The 26,279-nt window shown below is 45.0% G+C and overlaps 1 protein-coding gene and 1 long non-coding RNA gene across 2 annotated transcripts in view; one reads left to right on the forward strand and one right to left on the reverse strand.

Annotated features, from left to right (window-relative positions):
• The window catches only part of DGKI (diacylglycerol kinase iota), a 293,207-nt gene that overhangs the window by 238,032 nt on the left and 28,896 nt on the right, over nucleotides 1–26,279 (forward strand). Inside the window, exon 28 of the mRNA XM_045001907.1 lies at nucleotides 16,989–17,014. Coding sequence (XP_044857842.1) covers nucleotides 16,989–17,014 — 26 coding nt within the window. The remainder of the gene's footprint in view (nucleotides 1–16,988; nucleotides 17,015–26,279) is intronic.
• Nucleotides 5,038–26,279, reverse strand: part of LOC123361779 — a 28,860-nt gene continuing 7,618 nt past the window's right edge. Inside the window, exons 3-6 of the long non-coding RNA XR_006576226.1 lie at nucleotides 7,408–7,480; nucleotides 6,890–6,943; nucleotides 5,286–5,391; nucleotides 5,038–5,197 (exon numbers count right to left, since the gene is read on the reverse strand). This is a non-coding gene — a long non-coding RNA (uncharacterized LOC123361779). The remainder of the gene's footprint in view (nucleotides 5,198–5,285; nucleotides 5,392–6,889; nucleotides 6,944–7,407; nucleotides 7,481–26,279) is intronic.

Raw genomic sequence — 26,279 nt, forward strand, 5'->3', positions numbered from 1 at the left:
GCTGGGAGACTGTCCTGTGCTCTGAATGCTTCTGCTGCTTACATCCAGGCAGTGAGGAGGAGAAGGAAACATCCACACTAGAAAGCAGATGAGTGAGAAATGGTGGAAGCAGGGGGATCACGTTTCAGGAACTGGAAGGGGGTGGAGCAGAGGAGTCAGGGGTTAGGAGCTGGTAGTGGGTAGGAGAGTATATTGGCACAGAGAGGGAGGGAGCAGGAGCAAAAGGATGGAGATGATGGATAGGAGCAGAATGGGTTGGGAAGGAGCCAGTGTGTGGGACTAGATAGGAACAGAAGGGGAAAGGAAGAAGGAGCCTGGGTGGGTGGATAGGAGCAGAGTGGGACAGAGATAGGGTAGGGTTACAGGGTCAGAAGGTTACGTAAGTACTAGAGAACCCTCTCTCCAGAACCTGGAATTACATTACATGGTCACATACAAATGTCCCCTGCTTTATTCAGTGTACAGGATGGAGCTGTCATAGCGAGAAATCAGGATTGTGTAGTGAAGGGTGACTGTTGTCTGCAGGACCCCCAAATTAGTGGGCACTTTTGACAATTTTGGTCTTAAACTCTCTGGGCCTGTGTTCACCAGCTGTAAAATGAACCTGACTCCCCTCCGGGTTACTGTGCTAAGGTTTTAGTGATCAGTCCTTTCTACTCCTAAGCACTGGCTACAGACAGCTCTTCCATATCAAGGGGTAGGGAGAAAGGGAGCAGAGGAAAAACTTGAAATATCATTAATCAGATGCCATCTGAAAATAAACTCACGTGAAGCTCACTTAATTAAAAACAAAAGGGTAATTCATTTTCTCTAACAAAGACCCCTGCCTAGGAACCATTAAAAACAAATCTCTTTCCCTCCAAGGGCTTAAGAGTAGGATCAGTGCCAAGCACGGTAATTATTTTCAGATTCTCTCTCTCTCTGTAGATCTTTTCATTCAGATTGGAGAGACTTAAGGCATCTCTTTGTTTACATATCTTGTCTTTTCAACTGTCCCTGCATTTTCAAAAAGGCTGACAGCATTTTAAAGGGTGGTATATGGACACTCCAAACAGTCGTCAGCCATACTCTTTCTGTCTGTGGTCTGCTCTCATGATCTAAGACAAGTCTGCCCAGGTCAGTGCTTGAAAAAGAGACCTCCAAGGAGACCCAGAGCACTGCAGAAAATGGCACTGGTGAATCAGCTGAAGGCACTCTTTCCTCCTCCAGAGCGAGTGCTGGACCAATGCCCTAGTATGGTGCTAAGGGATATTGTGCTGTGTAGCTGGAGGTGTTGTACAGTATTGCTGATGAGATGTAAAACATGGCCTCTGATCACTTGTAGCTATTAAAAGATCTGCTGGAACTTCATGCAAGACACAAGGTATCCCCTGTATTCTGTAAATTTTCCTCTTTGGGTGTTCTGGCTTGCTAAAATTCTTTGGGTGTTCTTTGGGTGTTCTGGCTTGCTAAAATCTGGCTTGCTAAAATTCTTTGGGTGTTCTTTGGGTGTTCTGGCTTGCTAAAATTCTTCCTGAAGTTACATTTGAAAAAGGGTTTTCTGAATGAATAAACTCTATGTTCTGTTGAGAGAGTTGGGCTGGAGAAATGCTCTGCCTATGGAGTGGAGGGAGAGGGGGCGGGCTTGATCCTGCAATGTGCTGAACACTGGCCTCAGTCTGGCAAAGCACATAATTAAGTGCTTAACTTTAAGCACCTAAGCTGTCACATTGAAGTAATTGCTTTTCATCTGATCAAATGCTTCTTAGCAGTCCTTGGCTGGACATATGATAGAATGTGGGAGGCTATGCACCAAACAAGGGATGTCACTTCATCCCCACCTCCTAACTCCAAAACCACCTCTGAGCTGCCAGTTGTCATTAGTAAGAGCTGGATTTAGGCATGCTCTCCTGAAACCTGTGCCTCGGTGGGTCCATGAAGACCATCTGTGGAATGCAGAGGTGATGTGCTTGTTCTCTGTCAGCAGAGCAATGTGAGGAATTCAGAGTATTTACTGCATCATTAGAGCATTGACTGTTGGTCTGTCATCAGGGAACATTCATGGCTATTTGCTTAAACCGTCAGGTCACAGGATGGTTATCCTATTCCAGGGGTGGCCAAACCCACTGACTTTCCGAGCCGCATACAGTAATTTTCAGAAGTTCTAGAGCCTAGTGCACCTGCCAGGGCTCTGAGCTTCTGCTCCACTCCTGCTGAAGCCTCAAGCCCCGGCAGGTGCCTCCCACGGGGCTGAAGCTCTGAGACATCCCTGTCCCCACTGCAGGGCAGAAGCCCTGAGCTCCCCATGCCCCTCCCCCCAGTCTGGTAGGTGGAGAATGGGGGATGGGTGTGAGGGGCTCCATGAGCTGCACTTTAACTGTAAAAGAGCTGAGCATAGTTTGGCCACCCCTGCCATATTAGCTGCTGCAGGTGAGGAAAAAAAGACAGTGTTGAAAAGGGAAGATGTGAACTGTAACCAGTACTTGATGGAGGTTGGCAATACGCTGAATGAAAGAACCTGTAAACCAAACTCTTTCATCTTCAGTCACCTGGAAAGAGTAATAGCAACTTGTCTAACATCTACCCAGCTGTAATGGCATTGTGTGTGCAGAGCTGTTAGATGTGTTATCTGAGTAAAGTGCATGGCTCATGAAGGGTGGGAGAAGGTTGGCCAGCACACTGTCTGGTTAAGTTGTACAGAAGAAGAAAAATGCCTACGGGGCTTGAAGATGGCAACAACACTTCACAAAAGTGGACATTAATTAGCCAGTAATATCACGCAGCCACTGCTTTATGAGGCAATAATGATCGAGTTCCCGAGGGGGGAGAAAAAGGAGGCTGGAGGTCAAGTGCTTTGTCACAACCAAAGGAATTGGATCATTGCTGAGGAAATCAGCGTGGCAGTACATATGTTACAAAGGTTTTTTTTAAAGGAAAACTGTGTGGAGCACAAGGTGAGAAAAGCATCAGGGAAGTGAGTTTGAATGTGAAAAGGGAGAGAAATGTCCATGCAGTGACAGGATTATGAAAATGTAGAGAGGGCATGTGCAGTTCAAAAATGTGTGGTGCAAGCTGCTAGTGATGAGTGCACCTGAGGAGGTCCAGAGGTTTGCTTTGGATAAGCATTTAAAACTTCAGATGATTCACTATGCTTCTTACTTTTGGAAAAATGAGCATGAAATGCCATAAAACTTGTTCCCAAATACCTCCAAATAGTCAGTCTGTCTGGTAGTATTTCAGCACCACACACTAAAAGGTTTGTTTGGTTCAGATTCTGTTTAAGCTCTGGGTGCAAATTTGAGGATTGAGTGGGATATTCTTATTTTATCCAAGCAGTTTACTCACCCCTAGAAACCAATTTTCCAGGGCTGTTTAAGATCATAGATGTATTTGTGAGTGTAGTCACGGCTTTCAACCCAATCACGTTTTGAGGGTGACACACACAAATTCAACCTGTCACCCACTCACCCACATATACTTTCTCTTGTAAAATGTAATTCAAGAGCAACAGAATGATTAAATGGAATTTCTCCCTCCCCCTCTCTCTCTGCTTCTCCCTTCTACTTGATCCTCTTTTTCCATCTGTTGGTCTTCTCTTTCTTTCTCTTGCATTGCCCTCCACTCTTAACAAGATAGCTTGTAAGGGACCACTCTCATTACCCTAATGTGGCATATGAAGAAGGCTTACATTTTAGCATCTTTCCCAAGATGACCAAGGAGGGGAAAGGAGAGAGATTAAAAGGCGTATTGGTGTATTCTTCACTGCATTCAAACACAGTTGGTTTTCTTGGGTCTCCATTCTGAAGGTAGTTCTACTCGGAAGCAGGAATTCTGCCTGGCCTTATTTTTCTTGGATAGTTTTATGTACCGTGAAACAACGGAAATCAGAGACAGTCCCAGCACTACATGAACGGAATTTCAGAAGTTTCACTGTATGCCTTCAAAGAAGGCTTATAGACTGAGAAATAATAGCAAGGCTTTACAAGAATTGTTGAATATTTGGCTAAATACAATGGTATAAAATAATCTATTCTTCCATTTTGATCCCTATGTTTGCAAAATCAAAGCTTTGGTGGAAGTTGCCAGAATCAATCTGATGTTTTCTTGTGTTCTCATTTCAGTAAAGAAATATATGTATTATATATATAAAGTTTTTTTTCCCCTGTACAGTAAACTATGTATAAGAACAATGCTCATACTGCAGGTAGATGTCTCTGGATAAAAGGGACCACTCCTCAGGGAAACTCGGTCTCTTTGCACTTTGACTGCACAAAGAAGTATGGTTTCTGGAGTCCCTCTCAGCTTGTTGTGCTGCTTTTCAGGAGGCTGCAGCCCATAGGATTTCAGGAGTTTCTTAATGGCAGCTGCTGCAGCTATCTGTGTCTGATACTCTGGGATGCTGATTTCAGTGTCCAATTCGTCTTCTAAAAATTTCCTGGAAAAATGCCTGTTGCTTCTGCTACTATTTACAAAGCTTACCCCAATGTCAGTGGGGGAAGGCACATGATAAATGTGTTGATCCAGAATTCTACCTCAAAAGAGGCATGATAACAAATGTGTCTGGACTGCTTTGGTCACTCACTTGCAAGCCAGTTTCGAACCAGTCCTCTCCAGCTGTGGCATTTCTGCACACCTAGTCCCTCTTCAGCTTTTCCAAAGTGGTGTCCCTGTTTTGGCTTATTCTTGTGTCCCTCAGAGCCACACCAAATTCCTTCACACCATATGATGCAACATCTCCTTTAATCACCACCATGGTGAATAAAAGGCATTCCAGGGCATGGCTGAGAACTAAAAGCACCTCATGTGGACAACTGAGCAGAAAAAGGAACACCATTTTGAAGGGAAAAGCTGCACAGATTGGGAATCGAGTGGGAAGGAAGGGCACCAAACCACATCTTTGCCTAGGACTGGCTCTGACCATACCCCTTTTATTTTAAAATTGTTTTTGATTTTCATGAAATCAGTTCAGATCTCAAACTTGGTATTTTGGCTCTGTCAGGTTTAAACAAACAGATCTTTGGCTGTTTGGGCATCCGGGAGTTGTAATTCCTTGTCTGTTCCCATTCAGGCCCCATTTCTGGGAGGAAGACATGACAGAAATAACCAGTCAGAACTCAGGATTCTGAAAGGCTCAGAGTTAGCTCAGCCATCTTCCTGCTGTCTTGTAGTGAGCACTGGGTGCATGAAGATCACGATGTTGCCTTCTGGCGACGTGGAACTGAGAAAACAGAAAATGCCACAGCACAAATTCATTCTCGCAACACAGACTGTGGCAACAACCACGAGTGATGTACATCATGGTATACCTTATTGGATGCAAGAGAGCTCTTTCCAGCAGGGGTTCTGAGGAAGCAGCCAGGATAAACTTTTAGGAGCTTTTACTGACCCTTTATCCCTAGTGAGTGACTGAGTCTGTGAAATGAGCAGAAAGATATCACAGATGCTGCAGAAAGCACTCAAGTTAATCACTTGTTCCCTAGAAATGGGTGAGCCTTTGGCACCACCTGTCAGTACAGTGCCAAGGTCTTGACTTATCTAATCAGGACTGGCATTTAGAGAAATCATTTTTTGACTTAAGAGAGTAAAATTTCCATGAAAGTAATTGTGACCCAGTATATATGGAGCCCCGCATCATCATTTTGACAGTCCTTTTCCAGCAATAACTGAACTTTAAATCAGTCTTGTGCCACCTCTTCTGCTGTTAATAAATGTGGTTAAAAAGGAAATTAAAGCGTCTTTTTCATTTGCATAGAGACAAACCTATTTGCATAAAAGATTGCTAGACAAATTATGTTTGTTTTTTTCCTCTAGAATTAGGTCTTATGCCTTCTGCTGTTTAGGCACTGAGGTGCTAAGGGGTTGTAATGAAAGCTGCTGGATCTGACAAGACTATTTGTGTTTCTGGCCCTTCAGTATATGATGGAAATACAGTGTATTCTGTATACTGTGAAATATGATATTTCTCACCATCCCTGTTTCTAAGCAGGGGTGAAAGTAATATTACATTCTTACTGGTACGGGGCTAGCTCCAGCCCCCGGAAGGGGCAGGGCCTTGGGCGGAAGGGGCAGGGCTGGGGGTCAGCCTCCCCCAGCCAGCCCATTTGCGCTGCCTGGCCCCTGCCGCCCGGGGCTTCGGCGGTGATTTAAAAGGGCTCGGGGCTCCGGTGGCTGCCATGGTAGCAGTGGCAGCAGCTGGAAGCCCCGGGCCCTTTTAAATCGCTGGCCCTGGTGGCATCTGCCCCTTTTCCCCCCTGCCCCATTGGCAGCCTGTACCGGCCCACTTTCACCCCTCTTCTAAGTGAATACTTTAGACGGAATGGATCCCCAGAACAGATTTGGCATGGATTTTAGTTTCCCCTTCTCCCTCTTCCTGATCCTGGAAATGAAGACTCTTAATGATTTTGTAAAATCTCAGCACCTGATGTGCAGTTGAGGAAACTTGCCCTGCTAACAAATTGTTTTGGTAGATAGTGAAACACAAAGCACACCCACACATCATGAGACTACAAATTGACTTCTTTAGAGAGATCTCATGGCTGACTGGCATCTTGCTCTCTGAAAGGGAAATACAAACAACCCAGCCTCCAACCTCTTCCTGGAGCTGATTTCCAAGGAACAGAACAAATGCATGATTGGCTAAGGACTCCACGGTCCTGGTGCAGAGACAGCTTGTTGCAATTTGGTTTAAAAATCCCCTCCAAATATTGTCAGCTGATAAGGGAGAGAAAATGAGTTTTCTGAGTGGAATGTAAGTTTTTGTTGGAATGAGTTTAAAAGATGAAATCTGTGTTTGACAGAGATGAGATAGCAGGGTGCATCTGTTTTCTCCACATGGCTTGCCAGAGCAGCCACAAATCTTCCTCCCTATCGCTGGCTAATTGTCCAGGCCAGAGTAGAACAGATGACTTACCTTGCTCGTTCTCTCTCTCTCTCTCCTCATCCTTTTTTCCTTTCAAGCTCTTTCCTGTGGAGTGAAGGAGATGCGTCTGTGACAGAGAATAATATAACTCTATAGCAGGGAAGGCAGGGGAACAAATGAGAATATCAGCTTTAGTGCAGCATCTTTCTATTTGGTTGAATAACAGAAAATGACCTTTGGGAATTTGACCTTCAGGGATTACTGCTGCCCTAAGGCAAGTAGTAAACTGCATTGTTAAGGGAAAGGGAGGGGAGGCCGAGATGATGGTAACATTACTACTGCTTGAATATCCCTTTCTCCTAATGCTGGGTGCTCTGGGGAGTGGAAATAGCATCCTTAGCCCTCCAGAGGATACTGGCAGCCAGCAAAAGGGAAATCTAGCTGGGTTTAACAGGGTGGGCTAGGATTATGTGATGAAAAGAAATCCATTGATCACCTAGATATGTGTCTACAGTTAGTTCTCTTTGCTTCAAGCTTCATTAGAAAGACAGAGTGAAGGAAATTCTTACCCTTTGATGCCCACTTGAACATAACCGTGCACATCTTTCAAAGCTGCACAGGAAATGAACCTTGCCATCTTATCTTAAAAAGAAGAAAAAAAAAGAGTTAAGCCAAGATGGAAAAGGTCTGGTGTCCTAGTTTACCCAGCAATACACAGGCAAGCCTGCTCATGGTCCTCTGTCCATGCAACATGTCCTGCCATAAGGACCCACCATCTGCTGGGAGACGGGACCACTTCCTAATCTGCTTTCATTCAGTACCAAGCGGGCTGTAAAGTTTCAGCATGCTCACACGTGTACACAGCGACATACATACACAAACTCTTGCGCGCACACACACTCGCATTGAACACTCGGGCATGTACCGTCCTGTGCCCAGAGATTCTATTTTATGATAGCTAGTTAACGGTTTCACCTAGTGGCTGTTTTGGCTGATATGATGCTTGAAAGCGGGTAGACAAAGCTAGGCAGTGTCATTGCTACCTCATTGTAGAGGCTGGGAGAACCGATAGCTGCTGGGAACCACCTCGCAAATGCCGGGTAAAGGGGCTGTAAAAGCAAAGTCTCTGGCTCGGGAAAAGAGGATGACAGCCATAGGACCCATTCATAAACTCTGGCCTTGGGGGTAAGGGGAAAGGGCTGTTGAGGGTATGGCTGTGCTGGGCATGTCAGGGTGGGGGTGGCGGGCAGAAGCATACGGCATTGCTCAGATTCTGGGTGGTCTTGTTGCCTATAGGCAGGCAGGGATAGGTGGGTCGAAATTATGCCGGGAGCTGCTTCAACTCCCGGAGCAGCCCAGAATTGGGAGGGTGAGAAGGTGGTTTAAACAGAGGCGCTAACTTTCTAATTTCCCGGAGGTGCCCTCCCCACCCCTCCCCCCAAGGCCCCACCTGCCTCGCCTCTTCCCACCTCCACCCTGCCCCACCACTCCTCTTCCTCCCCCACCCACCCCACCCTGCCTCTTCCCGCCCTGTTCCACCTCCTCCCCCGAGCACGCTCCACCCTCACCCTGCCTCATCCTGCCCCCTGCTCTTCCTCACCCAGAGCCTCCTGCATGCTGCTGAACAGCTGATCCCTGGTGGGAGGGATGTGATGGGGTAGGCAAGGGAGAAGCTGATTGGTGCTGAAGTATCCACTGAGTCAGCACCTATAGGTTGAAAGCCTTCTTAACCCCAGCCTCCTGGACTGTGAATTCTATGCTGTGCCCCTTAAAAAACTCACCCAAACCTCTAAACATTATGTGGGTCATTCTCCATTAGTTAGTCCACAGCTGTATTGTGCAAAATTCAGCAGTTTTACTTTGCTTTGGGTTTAGATGACCCTTCATTTCTTTTTCAATGTGGATGTGACATGTGCCGTGGCCAACGTTTATTAAAAATGTGCCTAAAGCTATTTGGGGGTTCCTGGATCTAGCAACTTATTTAGATACCAAAATGTGGATTTAAGACCCCAATGTTAGGCACCTGTTTTTGAAAATCTTGGAATGGTGGGAGTAATTTGTTTTTATCTAAGTTTGCAGCACATTAGTCCATTGATCTGTTCCAAAGCAGCTTTCCAACCTTCTTGATGGCTTTGCCGTTACCAAACAATTCTTTTCTGGGCCAAATCAAAAGCTTACGGTGATGACAGAAGGTTATCTGGGCAGACGCAGTGCTAGCCCATTGGGGGTCCTAAGCAGGAATATCCCCCCCAACACATAATAATTAATAGGAGGCCCCTTTTTGCTGCTCAGGGCCCTAAGCAATTGCTTAGTTTGCTTCTGCCTAGCGCCATCTCTGGAAGAGGTCATTCACATAACATCCTTAGTCATGCAAGAGAATCCAATGAATTTACCACCAGATTGATCGCTGCCTTTTCTCAGCTTCCCAGAGCAAGCTGAGTAACCCATATACCTTCACCTCTTCCTGGCCCCCTCCTCATGGTTTTGAATGGGAAGCAGAACTCTTTGGCCTTATATTCCTGCTAGTGCAGGGGTCGGCAACCTCTGGCACACGGCTCGCCAGGGTAAGCACCCTGGCGGGCTGGGCCGGTTTGTTTACCTGCCGCATTGGCAGGTTCAGCCGATCGCGGCTCCCACTGGCTATGGTTCGCTGTCCCAGGCCAATGGGGGAGGCAGGAAGCCTGGGCCAGCACATCCTTCAGTCTGTGCCGCTTCCCGCAGCCCCCATTGGCCTAGGACGGCGAACCGTGGCCAGTGGGAGCTGCGATCGGCCGAACCTGCCGACGCGGCAGGTAAACAAACTGGCCCGGCCTGCCAGGGTGCTTACCCTGGCGAGCCGTGTGCCAGAGGTTGCCTACCCCTGCGCTAGTGTGTCATTCTGCCTGCATATAGGACTGAACCATATTCTCCCACTAGAGTTACCTCCCCATCAGCCACCTTGTGCCCTCCCCCCCCGAATCCCCGCCCTGAGGCTCCCCCCCTCCACCCTGAGGCACCCCCCTTGCGGCAGCTCCCCACCCCCTCGCCCCAGCTCATCCCTGCTCCGCACACGAGCATGAGCATCCCGAGCACGCCGTCGCTGCTTCACTTTTCCCGCCTCCCAGGCTTGCGGCGCCTAAGCTGATTGGTGCCGTAAGCCTGGGAGGTGGGAGAAGTGAAGCAGCTCACCCCTGTCCTGCCTCCTCCCCGAACACGCCATGGCTGCTTCACTTCTCCCGCCTCCCAGGCTTGCGGCGCCAATCAGCTTAGGTGACACAAGCCTGGGAGGTGGGAGAAGTGAAGCAGCCACGGCGTGCTCGGGGAGGAGGCAGGGCAGGGGTGAGCTGAGGCGGGGAGTTCCCCTGCGTGCCGCCCCCCCCTACTTGCTGCAGGCGGCCCTCCCCGCGCTCCCCTGCCCCAGCTCCCTCCGCCTAAATGCCGGCGGCGACCGGGGCAGCCGAAGAGCCAGCCGCCGCGGTCGCTGCCGAAGAAAATGGCGCCCCCCCCCCCCAAATTCTAGCGCCCTGTCGCCTAAATGGTTGCACCAGCCCTGTCCCTGCCCCTTGTCTCCCATCACTGTCGATGACTCATTGGTCAGATCAATGAAAATTTTAACACCCATTGAAGTCAATGGGTATCTTTTCACTGCTTTAAATGGGGTTTTGGATCAGACCCAGACTGAACAGATGTTTCACCTTCCCTCTTTTAGAACACGTCTTGATTAGGACTGGAGCAGCAGGGTGAATAGTGTGAAGGGAAGAACCTCACATAGCTCTGTATTGATCCTGCTAGCCATTTGGGTATATCCATCCTTTCAAAAGGAGCTGCATCAGGGTATTCCTCAGCCAACAGCATAAAACTGAAGGAAGTGTAGGTGTACAAGGCACTCCGAGGAATCTTTCTGGAAAATATCTGCTTTGGATAGTATTCCCCTCTTTTTCAGAGGGTAGCTTATGAAGCTGTTTCAGCCTGTTTCTTTTAAAACAATGTTAAGTGTTGCTTTCTATCCTTGCATCTTTCTCTTGGCCTTTCCCTGTTTGATTACCGTTGAATGGAAATGCCCCTACTCCCCTAGGTGGCAGTAAAACTTCAAGTATAGCCAGTTTGTTCCGCACCCTTCCCTCCATCCTGTTCAGCTTGCAAAATAATTATAGTGGGGAGAGAAATAAAAAAAATTGCAAGAGTTAAAAAGTGAGATAGCAGTGGAAAAGATATGAAACAATATGAAGGGCACATGCTCTGAAGAAACAGAGAGAAATACTCTGGAGCTGCACTTATTTTCATGAGACATTTCCACTAAGCAGCACTGGGCTGGGTTCTTGCATGTTACGTTGCCTGCAAACAGTTCAATTCAATGTCTGCATGTGCAGAAGGAGACAGAAGTGAAAGGAGGGAAGGGAAATGCCCCCCAAAATTAGATCACTACATTTAATAAGAAGCATTGAGCTATCTGTATTGTTTGTCCAGACAATCTGGAAATCCCTGAATGAATGTCTGCAAATTGGCAAATAATTGTTCCATTCTTTATTTGAATGGGATTTTGATTGATGCATGGAGCTTTGTTGATCAGGAGTTTTCTTTATTTGCTGCTTTAATCAGTATTGCCATTATCTTAGAGAAATAGATTAAAGGAAGGAAGGAAAGACAGAAGGACTGATTGGCTTCTGAGAAAGTGCAGTGGAAGTGCTCCAGCAGATTCCTAGCTTCTCACAGCAGAAGGCACCGTAGAGAGTAGATGTAAGTCAAAAGTGCTGCATGTGGGGAAACTCACAATTACTCTGGTTCCACTATTTCCCACCAGTTGCTATTGCAGGAATAATTTTGGTGACAGTCTGACCAATACCTCTAGTTCAGTTCCACCTTTCCCAGTAGGAGGTGCTGCATGGAATGGAAGATTGTGCAGCTTCTCCAGCCTGTCTCCCTCCCATCAGGAGGTGCGGTATTGCACGCTGGAAGTGCTGGCTGTGGGAGCTCACTGCTACTCCAGTCCCAGACTGTATCAGTGACAGGTGCAGGTGCCAGGGAGTGGGAGAACTCGCACATTGAATAATGTTTAATATATTAAACCTTCTCTTTAGTTAAAACTGAGGTCTAAGTGAATTAGTTTAAATCAGGAAGGTGATTTACAGTTCTGAAGATATATACAAAAACATAAAATGAAAGGGAACAGATTTAGTCTAAAGCCTCCCTTCTCCCCCCCTCCAGCCCACTACCTTTAGTTACTGGCAAAAATAGAGTGAGTTAGCAAGTTTACAGCATTACGTCATTTAAGTAGAGAAAAGTGTGTGTGCAGGGGAGCTCATAGGAAAACAGTGTAAGTGCTTCACACAGGTTGCTATTTGGCCTTTAAATTGTAAGCGGTTTGTTTTAAGTAGCCCTGGTGCAAATGGTTTCGGTTGCAGGTTTTTGGATAAAAATAGCTGTTTTTCATCAGCTCGATGTTTGTTTCTCTAGGGCCTTTAGTCTTCAAGAAAAAGGTGCCCATTGACTGGAATTTTATTAGAATTTACCTGTAGGAGGTTGGCTGGGTTTCTCTAGGTTCTCAAGCCCCTGTAGACAGAGCTCTACATAACAACACTCCCCATTTGCCCTTCTTACAAATAAATGTTCCCTTCCCTAGCCATCCAGTGCTAAATAAACCTCAAACCTGCAGATTGAAAAGAGCATTTGGAAATAGCTGCTGTAAGTGCTTTGCTGATTGTGGAATGTTTGCATGATGCTGAAAGTGCCCTGGCCATACTGGAGATTAATCCTGTGAGAGGGCCTGATCCAAAACCCACTGGAGAGACTCCAATGAGCTTTGGATCATACCCTTAATCCCTGGGCCCTGATGCTATGTTGCAGGCAGGTGAACACCATGCTTGTCATGGCACAGGCTGTTTAATTTCCTGGAGGTGTCTATTATGATGACTAACAGTTTTTTTTTAAATGATTATTATTCAGGTCTTTATAATGCACTGCTAAATCTCTGTCTAGCTTGCTGTGATAGTGATCGTACGGGGTACATTTAAATATATATACATGCAAAATGTGCACTTGTGCTTCTAAAAGGGATAATTGTGTAGTCAACTCACAGTTTTCCCTTGTATATTGGTAATTGTAAGTGCAATTACCCATTCGGGGGCATGCTGTCCACTGTGCAGTACAGAGGGGAACTCAACTGTCAGAGACTCATGAAAAGGAGAATGCAGTGTGTGGAAAGAAAAGGAGGCTACATGATAGCACCACCACTCTTCTTCCCATACCCCTAGTGTAGCCATCTTTGTCCCCTCCAGAACTAACATGTCAGAGCATTGCTCTGCATAAACACGGATGTGGCAAGCGAGGGAGGGGGAGAGGTGTCAGGGAAATAGGCTCTCCAAGTGGCATCTCTCTCAAGGCGGTGGCACTTACATTACAGTTGGCATCACTAATTATTGCTATCTTGGAAATAAGCAACTATAGGCATTGTCTTCCTATTAGTTTTTGGTGTTTGTAAATTCCATTAAAATGGTGGTGTTACTACACAGTATTCCTTTGGGGCTGCACTTGGACATTTTATCCCGATCTGTATCCTTCAGAAAAGCTGCAGTTACATCCCTATCCAGCTGGAAATCAAGGGCCAAATTCTCTGTTGAATTTCCCAGAATTCACCAGCTTTTTCAGCTTTTGGGCAGCCAGCTAGTGACAGAAATGTAGGATCAAGGCCTACTTTGTTGGTACTACAGAGGGGAAGTAGGGAGGAGTGGAAATATCAAGAGCTGTGGGTCACGGTTCTGCTAGTCCTGCAGTTTTTACTTGTCCACAAGAACTGGCTGTCCTGCCTTCTAGCTAGTTGTTTTGCTGCTGGTTCCAATCTCCAGCAACATAATAATACAGTAGAGCTCAACAAAGACCAAACAAGGTCTGATGTTTCTCTTCCACACTTGTGGATGGAAAGGGAGCTCTGCCTTTGGCACAACTCATTTAGGCAAGTAGTTTTGAAGATGTAACCAGTTTTGGAGACTATGGCTCAGATTATTCTCCCATAAAAATATGCCCCCATTGGCTCTGAGGCAACCGGGCACAACATAAAGCAGCCATTAGGCTTAAGGCCACCTTTGATTCCTTCCTTTCTCCAGTCCTGTAATGAGCATGGTTTGGTTGGACCAGAAGATCTGGCAGAGAATGACTAAGCATTTGACAATTTAGGATGTATTTTCCAAAGTGCTTGGTATTGGCCTAACTCAGCTCCCAGTAAAGTCACTGGTAAAACACCATTGGTTTTAGTGGAAGCAAAGTTAGGCCAATGCTGAAAATCCCAGCCTTAAACTATATAGTCTGCAAGGAACGAAACAATGCTAAAAGAGACCAAACTCCCCACACTCTTTACAAAAAACAAACAACCTCACCTACAAAAAACAACCCTTCTGCAGCCCATCAAGTGAAAACAATAACAATAATAATAAATATCTCATATATTGCTTTTTCATCCATAGATCTCCAAGCGCTTTTCAGAACTGCACACATATCACCATTAGTTTTAAAAATGATAAATACAAGTCTTGTGTGCTTGCTAAAGTGGTCTCCTGCTGTATATGTGCATTCTCTCTTGCTTTCTGTATTTCCTTGTGGGTGCTTTAGAGATAATAGCATATGTCTTCCCAGGTGTAATCTAACTGAATTATAGGATAGTGTGTCCTATTCTGTACTGTTGCTCTGCACAAGGAAAGTGATAAAATTGTGTGACTAAGAAACAAACAAAAAGAATAAACGCCTCAGATCGGGTGAAACCACTTTGGCAGGTGAGGCATCAAGATAAAACAGCTGAGAATTCTGGTGAGGGTCCTATCTGTAACTATTTGCTTGGTTGTATCTTTCTAAAGGGAGAGCGGAATTGCACCTCTTGGTATCTGCCATCCTACATCACTTAGCCTTCTATGTTTGCAGAATTGTATATCTTACTGGGGGCATGTGGGAAGAAGGGAATATACTGTGAAATGGACAATTACTGCTTAATGTTGTGGGGCAGTTAAAACGTTTAATATTTTGGATGCTATCCTCCGAGTTACCTACAATCTTGCCATGTTGCATGGAAATTATTGGAATGGCAGGATATACCTGGCCTGTTTGGCTGCAAAGGACATGGTTAGGAGGTTTCAGCAGCAGTCAGAGATTTTAACAGTAGCAGCAGGTTGATTAATTCTGATCTATACAGATACACTGGATATTGGCATGGTCGTAATCTTCATTAGGCAATCTGATTTTTTCCTTTATTTTCTCTAATTGAGTGTAACTCTTTCCTCTCTTTCCCTGCAAAGCTCTTCTTTTTAAAAAGTAAAAAAAAATTATAAACCTCATTAGGGAAGTTTCCTTCTTTCCTCTCCATCTTTCATGTTTGCACCTACATATATGCCTATCTGACTCTGATGCCCTACAGTCCTTCATCCTCAGACCCCTGTTATGGAAGGAGATCGTGACTCCTCCCTCGATTTCTTTATTCCTCTGAATTCAAAGCTTTTAACCCCTCTATCCCCATTTGTTACTCTCACACACATACCCTTTTTGCTCCTGTTATGTTTTCTGTTCCCCCACCCCCTACCATGAGATGCTTTTTTGACTCCAGCTTTGATCACCTTGCCTGCAATGCTGACATTTGTTTAATCTTACTAATCTGTCATGTTTGTGCATCAGTGTAAAATTAAACTCTGTCAGAAAGAAAACAGAAGCCTTACCATGCTAGCAGCTAGCTCTTGTGTTATCTTGGCAGCAAGCATGTGCATTTACTTTAAAGTCATCTTGTAGGAATGGCTCAGGTGATGGCCTGACCCACAGTACGCTGCCAAACTGAGTTTAAATAGCCAAAGCATGTCCAAAAATTTTTGCACATGGCTAACCCCAGCTCTACTGCCCCATGCTAATATGTTGGGAGAAAAATGAAGTACAGTTTAAAACAAATAAAAGGAAGTTCTTCTTCACACAGTGCACAGTCAACTTGTGGAACTCCTTGCCTGAGGAGGTTGTGAAGGCTAGGACTATAACAATGTTTAAAAGGGGACTGGATAAATTCATGGTGGCTAAGTCCATAAATGGCTATTAGCCAGGATGGGTAAGAATGGTGTACCTAGCCTCTGTTCGTCAGAGGATGGAGATGGATGGCAGGAGAGAGATCACTTGATCATTGCCTGTTAGGTTCACTCCCTCTGGGGCACCTGGCATGCCACTGTCGGTAGACAGATACTGGGCTAGATGGACCTTTGGTCTGACCCGGTACGGCCTTTCTTATGTTCTTAAGTACTGTGCATTCATCTGAGTGTGCTATTTTTTATTTTTGATCACAGGTGATGGAGGGTAAGATCTTCAGCTGGTGAACACTGGGATAATTCTGCTAATGTAAGGCAAGCTATCCTAATGTACGCCAGCTGAGGACCTGACTAGCTGACCACACTTCATACCTCATCACTCTTGGAATGTTTTCAAACCTTTCAGTCAGTGATTGTATATCCCCTCAATCCCCAGAACCCTGCCATTGAGTTGTATTATACGATAGCTAAATGTATCCAAAGTTTCAGCAGATATATCTTCAGGGCTCTTTATTATCTAAACTTATATGCATTGCTCCTGTTAAAATGCTCCCATCTTCTGTGACTTACTGCTAGTGCTTTTACACTATCCCCTGCTAGGAGAATCTGGGGCTGTACATTCTGTGAGTTCTTCTGCAGCCATTACTCATCCATTAGTCCCTCTAGCAACCTGACTTGGGGAGCTCTCCAAACAGCCAGCACTCCTTCACAATTCCCTGCAGTGACTCCTGGTGCGATTGGGAAACTAATTCCTCACCATCACCATTATTCCTCCGATATTTCCATCCCTGAAACCTGCTTGGTGATCCTAAGACTTCCCCCACAGTTAGACCCTACAGAAACTCTTGCTAAGGGCTGAAGTAGCTATGAGCTGCCTCACAACCAGCCCAGCACTGTGGTACTACTCCATAAAAGTGTTCTGGCTGGGAGGCCTTGCTCCTGAAATAGCTTTGAGATCTCCCTTCCTGTCACCCCTCTTACAGACATTCTTACTGAGAGGAGCTGGGATTGGAATATCTCAGCTCCCTCATATCCAACATGCCTGCACCATTTTCTAGGGTGACACCCAACCCTGTCTGCAGCCATTTCATCATACAAAAGATTGACTGATCTTTATTGTTTTCTTCCAGGCCACCCGTCTCTTCAGAAGATCAAGGTAAGATCCTGTTTTATTGATATTGATGAAGGATTAAAAATGGAACAGACGACGAGTTAGGAAGCTGTGTTTGATGATCCCTGTGATGGAGAAAAGCAACCTTGCAAAGATAGCACTTTGATGTTCATATTTAGTTCATCTGTGACTTCAAATTCATATCGGTTAAAGTTCAATGTAGTAAAAGCCAAGTCTGTGTTTAGGTCTTTACCCCAAATTCTGCAAAATGAATTTTGTTCAACTAAACTTGAGGCACTAAAAGCATTTGCAGCATGATTCATGTACCTCATCACCACTGGGGCTTGGCCTAGGGGAAGAAGTGTACACGCTCAGAAGAGTTTGCATGGGTTAGGTGATGCTAAATTATGATGACTGTTAGGGGACAGGCAGTGTACACGGGAAGGTGAAGAGAATGACTACATTTGGTTTTTGCTTTCAAGCTAGTTTGGACTACTACTAAAACTAGTTTGATGGTCTTGTATGTTTGTTCGGTCAGAACACCTATGGATTTGCACATGTAAGAATCCAAGGTTAGTTGCAGGTGAAGATACATTCATTAATAGAGTTGCATGGGAACCCAGGACTGGAATAAGGGGATGTTGCAGGTCAGAAATGAAGTGCATTGGCAGAGCTGCATGGAAGATCAGGAATGGAACAGAAAGAAGTGTTACAAACTAGGAATTAAGCAACAAAGAGTCCTGTGGCACCTTATAGACTAACAGATGTATTGGAGCATAAGCTTTCATGGGTGAATACCCACTTCGTCAGACACATGTGGGTACATGCGTCTGACGAAGTGGGTATTCACCCACGAAAGCTCATGCTCCAATACATCTGTTAGTCTATAAGGTGCCACAGGACTCTTTGTTGCTTTTTACAGATCCAGACTAACGCAGCTACCCCTCTGAAGCTAGGAATTAAGTTCATTGGTAACTTATGGGGTTACAGGAATAATGTCAGTTAGCACCAACTACTGGATTCTAGCCAGTGCTGCCTGAAAAAGAACTGTAATGTTTAATAGTTAAATTAATTGTTTGGAGACTGATTCTCAGATGCATAAGGGCTTCTTTACACAGTTCTGACAGTGTAAAGGGCCCTTGAAGAGGGAGTAAATTACCAGTGCCAGATTCATGAAAAGGGGCCTTAATCTAAATAAGAATCAGGCCGTCTGTGTGTTTGTAGTTCTATTTTAAGCCAGTACTAAACAATATGGAGATGGAACTTCCGTATCCCTATTTAGAAAGTGTAAAAGAGCCACTGAATGTGGCTTTATCCATATTTTTGACATTCTCACCGAGTTGGTTTATTGTGTCGCATTGCATTACATTATGATTTCAGATGCAAAATCATGCATGCTACTGCACTTACAAAACCACTATGTAATTCCATGCATTTAGTGTCATGCTCAAACAGAACTTAATCTCTCCTGTTCTATCCTGAAAATATTTGGCAAATAAAGTAGTTACCAGGGTGACATTATTTGCTGAATTACCTCGGAAGATTTGTACACAATCTTGGGCACAAACAAAGTGAGTTTGGCAGTTTTCTCTGCCTGCCAGTGCATATGCTTCATAAGATAACCACGCCATTTCCCACAGTGCAGGACAAGTGTTAGTCACTGCTCAACAAAGGCCCAGGACTGGAGTAGTAAGGAGTGTTGCAGGTCAAGGCTGAGTGCGCTGAGAGAGTTGTGGGAAGGTTAGATTTGAGAGGCATTGACTCAGTGCAGTGGGGGCCCACAACTGTAATTAACAAGGGATTTTGCAGAGCACCATTGAAGTGCATTGGCAAAACAGTATGAGGAAACCTTGTATAGCACCCAGCTGCACTGTACTTGGTTCTAGGCAGAACTCTTAAATCCAGCAAATGCCAATAAATTGACACACGGCCACAAACAAGTGTTAAAAATCTCCTTCATCTTCTTGAAATGACATTTCCCAATAAAGGAAGCGCCCCCTCTTCCCTTCCCCACCACTCAAGCTGGGAGTATTGGAGCCTTGCAGAATTTGAACACCATCGCTCTACTCCCCAGTGCTTAGGAGAAACATCACATTTTAATACGGTGTTCTGGGATCTGGTCTTGAACTACTTGTCAGTGGATAAACTCATCAATGATTAATTGCACTTGCTTATAGGTTTTCCTTGCATTTACTCTATTAATGGAGCAACAGACATTGTATGGTCTGTTTCTTTATGATCTTCTAAACTTTAATCTCGAGTACTTGCCCCTTTCCTAACTCATTCCTTTCTCCTTTCACTGTTTCTATTGTTTCCTTCTTCCCACAAATACCTCTCACTTGTGCCTATGTGATCAGAGTACAAGTCTTCAGTTTGATCAGTATCCTTAAACACTCCAAAAATTTAAAAAGCCTGCTTTGAAATGGAGCATTAAAGCCCCTCACACTCTTAACTAGTTAGCCTCTGCCTATCATACCATGGTCTTTACAAGGTTCTATGTGGTGGAAGTGGAATATCTATTTGAATTTGTCAACATGAAGCAATGGAGTAAGTTTAGCTTATATGCATCTTGCTTGAAGCACAACAGAATTTTTATGCTCTGTTGCCTCTTTGAAGGAGAGGCTGGATGCCCTGGACACACTCTTAACTCACTGTACAGTCCAAAATGTATCAAATATTGGACAGCTCCCAAGTGGAATAACAGAGATGATGTAACTTCATAAAAGACATAAATTCAGAGCCAAGGTTGCCATTCAAAACCCATTGTGGCTAAGTATTGCAGCACCATAGTTGGTAAGATTACTCACTATTCTAGAAACCCTTTTCTAAACAGTGACTTGGGAGGGTCAAGGACAGAATTTAATCCCTTCACTCTATTCTCTGGCCTTTATGATTTTATTTCAGACATTGAGAGGTATATTTTCTCTAAAGTGGGATTCCAGGATTTAGCTGCGTGACTCTCTTTCTTAATAGTCAGCACTCATGTGCCCATTCATCATGTTGAAAATATACCTCTCAACAGTGCTTTAATGCTGTTTCTTTTAATAACCCGATAATGTTTTGAGTTACACAGTGGGGCTTGATCAGTTTCAGAAATGTGTTAGCGGGAATGGTGACATAAAGTATGGGCCCAATTTTAAAAGTAGGGGGCGATACTTCAATTTCTCCTCTTTGCATAATCCTGCCTCTCCCTAGCACCTTGGTCTCTTTCTTGGTCACTGGCTTTCTGATGGCATTGCTTCTTGGCTGTTACTGAGATGAGGTGCTGTCTCTGGTGTGATCCATCTCCTGTTTTTACTTCACATTTTGCCTCTGATCTCTTCTTTCCCTCTTTAATTTCCATTCTTATTTTCTTTCCCATTATTTTCCATGGTACCTCATGTCTTTGCCATCCTTCCACCTCCTCACTGCCTTTTCTGTCCTTTACTTGTCCTTTCTCTTGGTGATCTATTCCATTCTAGTCTGTATAGATTCTTGTACCATCCTCCTCACTTTGGCACCTGTGTCATCCTCCTCCGTCCTCAATCCCCACATTAAATGATTCTAGCATGAGTTGCAAGCAGAAGTTCTAGTGTCTGTACTATTACAGAAGTGCTACCAGTATCTAGTACTGAATGCAAGTAGCACTTCTATTAATTCCTACTAGACAATGCATCATGCTGTCTTCAAAGGGAGTGGGGATAAAGCACCATCAGTCTGGAACTGTGCATCCAATGAACACACAATGCTCCTTGTTGTGGACGCGTGTTAAAGGCACCTTTATCAGCTACAACATAAGGCCATTTAGTTCTTGACCCAAAAAGAGACACAGTGGCTTGCAATAAAAGTGCCTCCTTAAGATCTTGCAAGGGACTGCACAACTGCTGTAGGAGTCTGACATGTATATTTGAACCATACACTTTGTTTTCCTATTTAAAAAAAAAAAAGCCAGGTGACTATTCTTACTCCCAGGCTATAGAGTCATTCTCATGTTTGTGCTCTCTCTTTGCCCCAGATGACTCTGACTCCAAGAGCGAGACTGACTCACTCTATAGTCTGGTGGTCACAGCACTCACCTGGGAGGTGGGAGACCTAGGATCCATTCCTCCTGCTCTGGCGACTCTATCCAGAGTGCAGTAGCTTCAACAGGAGGGACCGAGGGACCTCAAATCAGAATATCCCATAGCTCAGTGGTTAGAGCATGCACCTGAGAGGTGACCAATCCCTCTTCAAATCCCTTCTCCCTCTTAGGTGAATGGGGGACTTACCGGGGTCTCCCACATCCCAGGTGGGTTCTCTAGCCACTGGGCTAAAAGTTATGAGGGAGGTCCTGTTGCTGCTGCTTTGTGTGAACTCACCTGAGAGGCCCCATCTGGTATGCAGCCTCTGAGCATGTTTATTGTATTGGGCCCATCCCACAATGTAGGTGTGAATCGCTCTGGGGCTTAGGTGGGAGGTAGGTGTCTGGGTGCCTAGAGTGAGGTGCTGTGCGCATGCCCAGAGCCAGAAACATAGGCACCTAGGGAACTTTTACTGCAAAAATGTAGGCACCGAGTTTAGGTGCCTACAGGGTTCTGCAGGAGTTTTGTATATCACGGTAGTTCCAAAACTGGGACTTAGGCGCCTATCTTCTTTGGTGCACTCAGGCCCAACATTGTTTAGTCACTATCCACCTGAGTCAAATTTTGACATGGAGATGACAAGTTTTGTATCCCAGTAATTGTCCCTTCGTTTCATTACCCCTATTGTTGCTCAATCCTTGAAAATTGTGCTTTGCTTTTTTTCTTTTAGTAGGCACGACAACACATTCTTTGCTGCACCAGCAGCATTTCCAGTGAGCTATTATTTTGAAGTTCACCCTCTTTTCTTGTGAGTAGGTTCTGAGTTCACAAGGGAATAGGACATAAATGGGAAATTAATTAAGATGAGAACAATAGATTGAAAAGAGTTTGGAGCCAGTTTTCTTAATGCACTCTAATAATTATTTGTGAAGGGAGAAGATGGAGGATGATTTTCTGTTTAGAAAGGCATATGGAGACACTAAAAAAAACAAACAACCTTTAATACCCTGGCAGGAGTTAGTTTTTAGTATCTCCCAGTCAGGACATGCTCTCCGCAGTGTTTTCAGGCTGGCTGATGCTGAGTCATTTAATGCTGCTTGTAACAGGGTAGCATCCCCCGTAAGGGCTGAGGCTAGTCAACCCTGATTATGGAATGAGGCATACCTAGAAGAGATCATTGTGCTTGCCCTATAAAGAGCAGCAGGAGGCTGCAATGAAGGGGAGAGGAGGAATAATAATAAATAAATAAAAACAATAATGATGCTCAAGATTAGAGATCTCTCAGAGTGAGCAGGCTTTAGAAGAGAGTCAGGACTGAAACTCCAGCCAGACAGGGCCCAGGAAGGGCCTGCCAAAGCAGGAAAGGACCTAGGCAGAAATGCCGAGGAGGAGGAGAAACCTTTGGTTTGTGTGGACTTTTGGATGGACTTGAAAACTTTATTTTGAACATTTGTGAATTTAATAAAGCAGAACATAAGAAGGGATGGGAGTGGACAAAAGTGTTTTTTGAGTTTACTGAACAGTCCAAGTGGGAAAACTGAGGTAGGCTACCTGTAGTGAGACCGTAGGCCATTAGGGGGTGCATGGGAGGTGGCTGGCCCTTCTGCATGTTAGGAGTGTAGTGGATTTTTAACAATAGGTCTTTGAATTAGTGTCTAGTTGAATAACCTGGATGCTTTTAGAAAGAGTTGCAAGATGTACCTATTTCCCCAGGCCTTCCCGACTGCCCCTATGCCTGAAAGTCAGCAGATGCTGCCTCCCAAGGATGGTGTCAGTGCCACTGAGAAGTGATGCAGAATGCAGTGTGGGCACCAGCACCCTCAAATGAAAGAAGTTTCTTGAACTATAGAGAAAGTAGATCCTCTCAGTGGCACCGCACTGAGGCTTTAGGAGGTAATGAAGAACCTCCTGGAAAAGCAGGGGTTTATTGGGGGGGAGGGGAAGGTATTGAAGAACACCCTGACACACCCCACCCTCATCCCAGACATGTCTTCACTGCATCTGGGAGCAAGCCTCCAGGCCCGGGTCTACAGACTTGTGCTTCCTGGGTCTGTGCTAGCATGTTAAAAATAGCTGCGCTCCAACTCAAGGCAGAACATCAAAGCGATGTCTGCTCAACTATTTTTAGCAGGCTAGAGTGAGCCCCACAAGCCCCAAGGTGGACCGAGGCTGGGAGGCTCCCAGATGCAGTGTAGACATATCCACTGAGGCCTGGGTGGGGGCTGGGCTGAAGAGGTTCCCAATAGTGCTTGCACGGTGGGAAGGGGGTGAAAAGCCCATGGTTGACTTATAGCCAAGAAAAGCAGGCAGTTATGCAGAGGATCCTGCATATAGCTACTGTGGGAGGGAGGAAGGGAAGATGTGATTGATTTTTCTCTTGAGGGTTAGCAGGTTGAATTGATTTCTGCAGGAGCAGGAATGGGGCATCATTAAGTTGATTTACTGATTGAGCCTGTTTGAGTCGATATGTTGTTTGGCTGGGGTATTTTTTGCCTTTGGGGGTTGCATCTGTGACTTTGAATTGACATATCAAAACAATCTCTCTTCAGAGCAACAAATCAGTTCAGGCTAGGGTCTCCATTCAGGCAAATCTTTACCCCTTTCCTCAGGCCTTGGGAAAGAGACTCCTGCCACCTCACCCACCTCACAGTATCTCAGGGGAACCTGCAAGGAGATTCTTCACCCTCCCCCCAGCACAGGCCTCCAGGGAAGAGGGCCCATTGCCAACAAGTTCTTCAATGCCCTCCTCAGGCCTTGGTCAGGGTGGAGGGGGTCTGCTGGGAGATTCTCCAATGGATTCCACAGGCTGCTGTGGGGTTATGGATTTCTGAGAGAATCTTGTTGCCTCAGGCAGGGGTAGCTTCTTCCTTTCCCTGGGGTCAGCACCCACAGTCTGCTCTTGGCTATTCTTCAATGCATCCCAGAACATAAAGCAAGTGGTTACAAGCCTGTCTCTGTTCCTGATATCCTCGTATCCCTGTGGGCCCATCCAAACCTGAGCTTCACTCATTGAGCACCCCAAGTTTGGTGTTAGTGTGCAAAGGGATGTTCTCTTCAGGAATTCTGCTCCACTTTTAACTCTCCCGGTTACATTGAGCAGAGAGTTGTGTAAAGAAATAAAATCAAATCCCAAACCTCTTAGTGCTGGTAAAACTAGGCTGGGGACAGGGAGGGAAGAGAGAGGAAAAGCTGTGTTTTGAATGCCAAATACTCTCAAAAGAGCGATCAATGGTTTCTCACAGCTCCTACTGAGAGGCTGTAGACTTCAGGGTGAAGTCGCAGCCATTCACATAGCAACAAATTAAGATGTCTTGGAATGCTTTCTCTGAACAAATCAAAGAGAGCACGGCAGGGGAGGCTCCTGACTGCAGGTATTTATTTTGATTAATTAACCACTTAGGGAAGAAAGCGGTCATATATATTGTTCTGAAAGTGTGTCCCTGGCCAGCCCCAATCGTCTGGTGCTTGGACAATCAGAGTTCAGAATTTGAGCTTATTCCTTAATTCTCCAGCTCAACAGAGGCCGGGATTGTACCTGTAGCAGGAGGAAGGGTCTCCCATCACTCTGTTGGGGCCCCTTGCAGCTGGCTCACGAGTAGTATTGATCTTTCTTAAGTATTTCCAAGGTGCCTCTCATCATAGAATCCTATATAGATTCAGATAGAGGGATGGAGGGCCAAGAGGGACACATGGGTAGCCTTTCTGAGAAGGCAGGACAGGCCTGGTGAGTATAAGGCCTCAGAGTGAGGAGTAAAAGAGAAAAATGGAGATAATTTCCCAAATATGGCTTATTTCTTCATCCCAGAAGCAAGCATATGACCAAGGCACACATTGTTAGAGTGAGAGAATATCCAGATCTAAACAGAACTCAGTGATGGAACTTAACATGTAGATTTTTCTTCTCGTCGCTCTTTCTGACAGTGAGCAGTGCCTCTGCTTAGGATCCGATCACAATACCAATGTAAAAAAAAAAAAAAAAAAGAAAATCAACAGGCCTGCAAAAAATTTAATGCTTGAACTGGTTTGCAAATTGTTTAGGATCATATTGTGAATCCCTTCTCTATTGATGAACAGTTATTCACTGAGTATTGTCAGGCAGACCCAATGCACAGCAGGGCCAGATGTTGGGTTGCAAAGGCCTCTGGGGAAAAGAGAGAAGAGAGGCCTCTAACTTGAGTAGGACTGCTTGTGTGAGCAACAGGGCGAATGGTCTGGCCCTTAACTTTCTTTGCTTTCTGTCTTTTTTTTTTTAAATAAAAAATGCTATTGTTTAATTATTCTGCTTAAAGTTCTCCCCTTGCCAAAGTAATGCCATTCTGATAAAGTGCCTGGATTTAGCCAGCTAAAATCCTCCTGGTCTGCATTCTGACTTGGTCAGCAACATTTTCCTCCATTTCATCATGCCTGAAAGTAACATTAATTGTTCCTGTCTTGGCTTAAAAAACAAATAGCTTTCTAGGATATAGTGAAGATGCCAGCCAGATGGTACTGTCTCTATCTGCAACTGTTCTTTGTTTCTTGGACCATTTACACAGAAGGTCCTTCTCCTCCATGGTCATCCCTTCCTTTGCAAAGCTGTTTGGAATTTCCCCATGCAAGAAGGGAAAGCATCACCTCACCATCAGCCAGTCAAGTACTTCCATTCCTCAGCCATCCCTACACTCACCAGTGTGCTCTACGGGAGCATTCCAGGACAGATTCTCATTTACACAAGAGCCCTTTACACTGCTCTGGCAGTGTAAACGGGTCTTAAAATGGGTGTAAATATAATTCATAACCATTTTAAGACCCTTTTATACAGCCAGAGAGTTGAAAAGGGGCCTTGGTATAAATGAGAATCTGGCCCTTCCGTTGTACAGCAAATGTGTGTGGCAGGATAGTGGTTGTTTTTTATTACCTCCCTATTCTAAGCAAAGGGCTTGATACGGTCTCTTGTTTGAAGCAAAAATGTTAAAAGGAAAAAGATTTCTGATACGTATTTGTAACTACATAGAGCAATCGCTGCTTTTCACGTATTAAAAGTCTTGTCTTATTTCCAAATTAGTTGGCAGATGCACTGAAGCCTATGTTAGCTCTTGCCTTTAAATTGCTTATGAAGATGATGGTTTCTTAGCTAAGAGGCAGCCACAAACATTGATGAGAAATTTATACCATTGTGTGCAATCCAAGTTGCAGGTCTTATTAAAACAGGACTTAGACACAGGACTGACATCTTCCAAAAACAGTCTCCCAAACTGCAGAAGTAGAATGTGCATATGTACTCATTTGCA

Source organism: Mauremys mutica, chromosome 1 (genome assembly GCF_020497125.1).
Source record: "Mauremys mutica isolate MM-2020 ecotype Southern chromosome 1, ASM2049712v1, whole genome shotgun sequence".
In the NCBI taxonomy this organism is placed as follows: Eukaryota; Metazoa; Chordata; order Testudines; family Geoemydidae; genus Mauremys; species Mauremys mutica.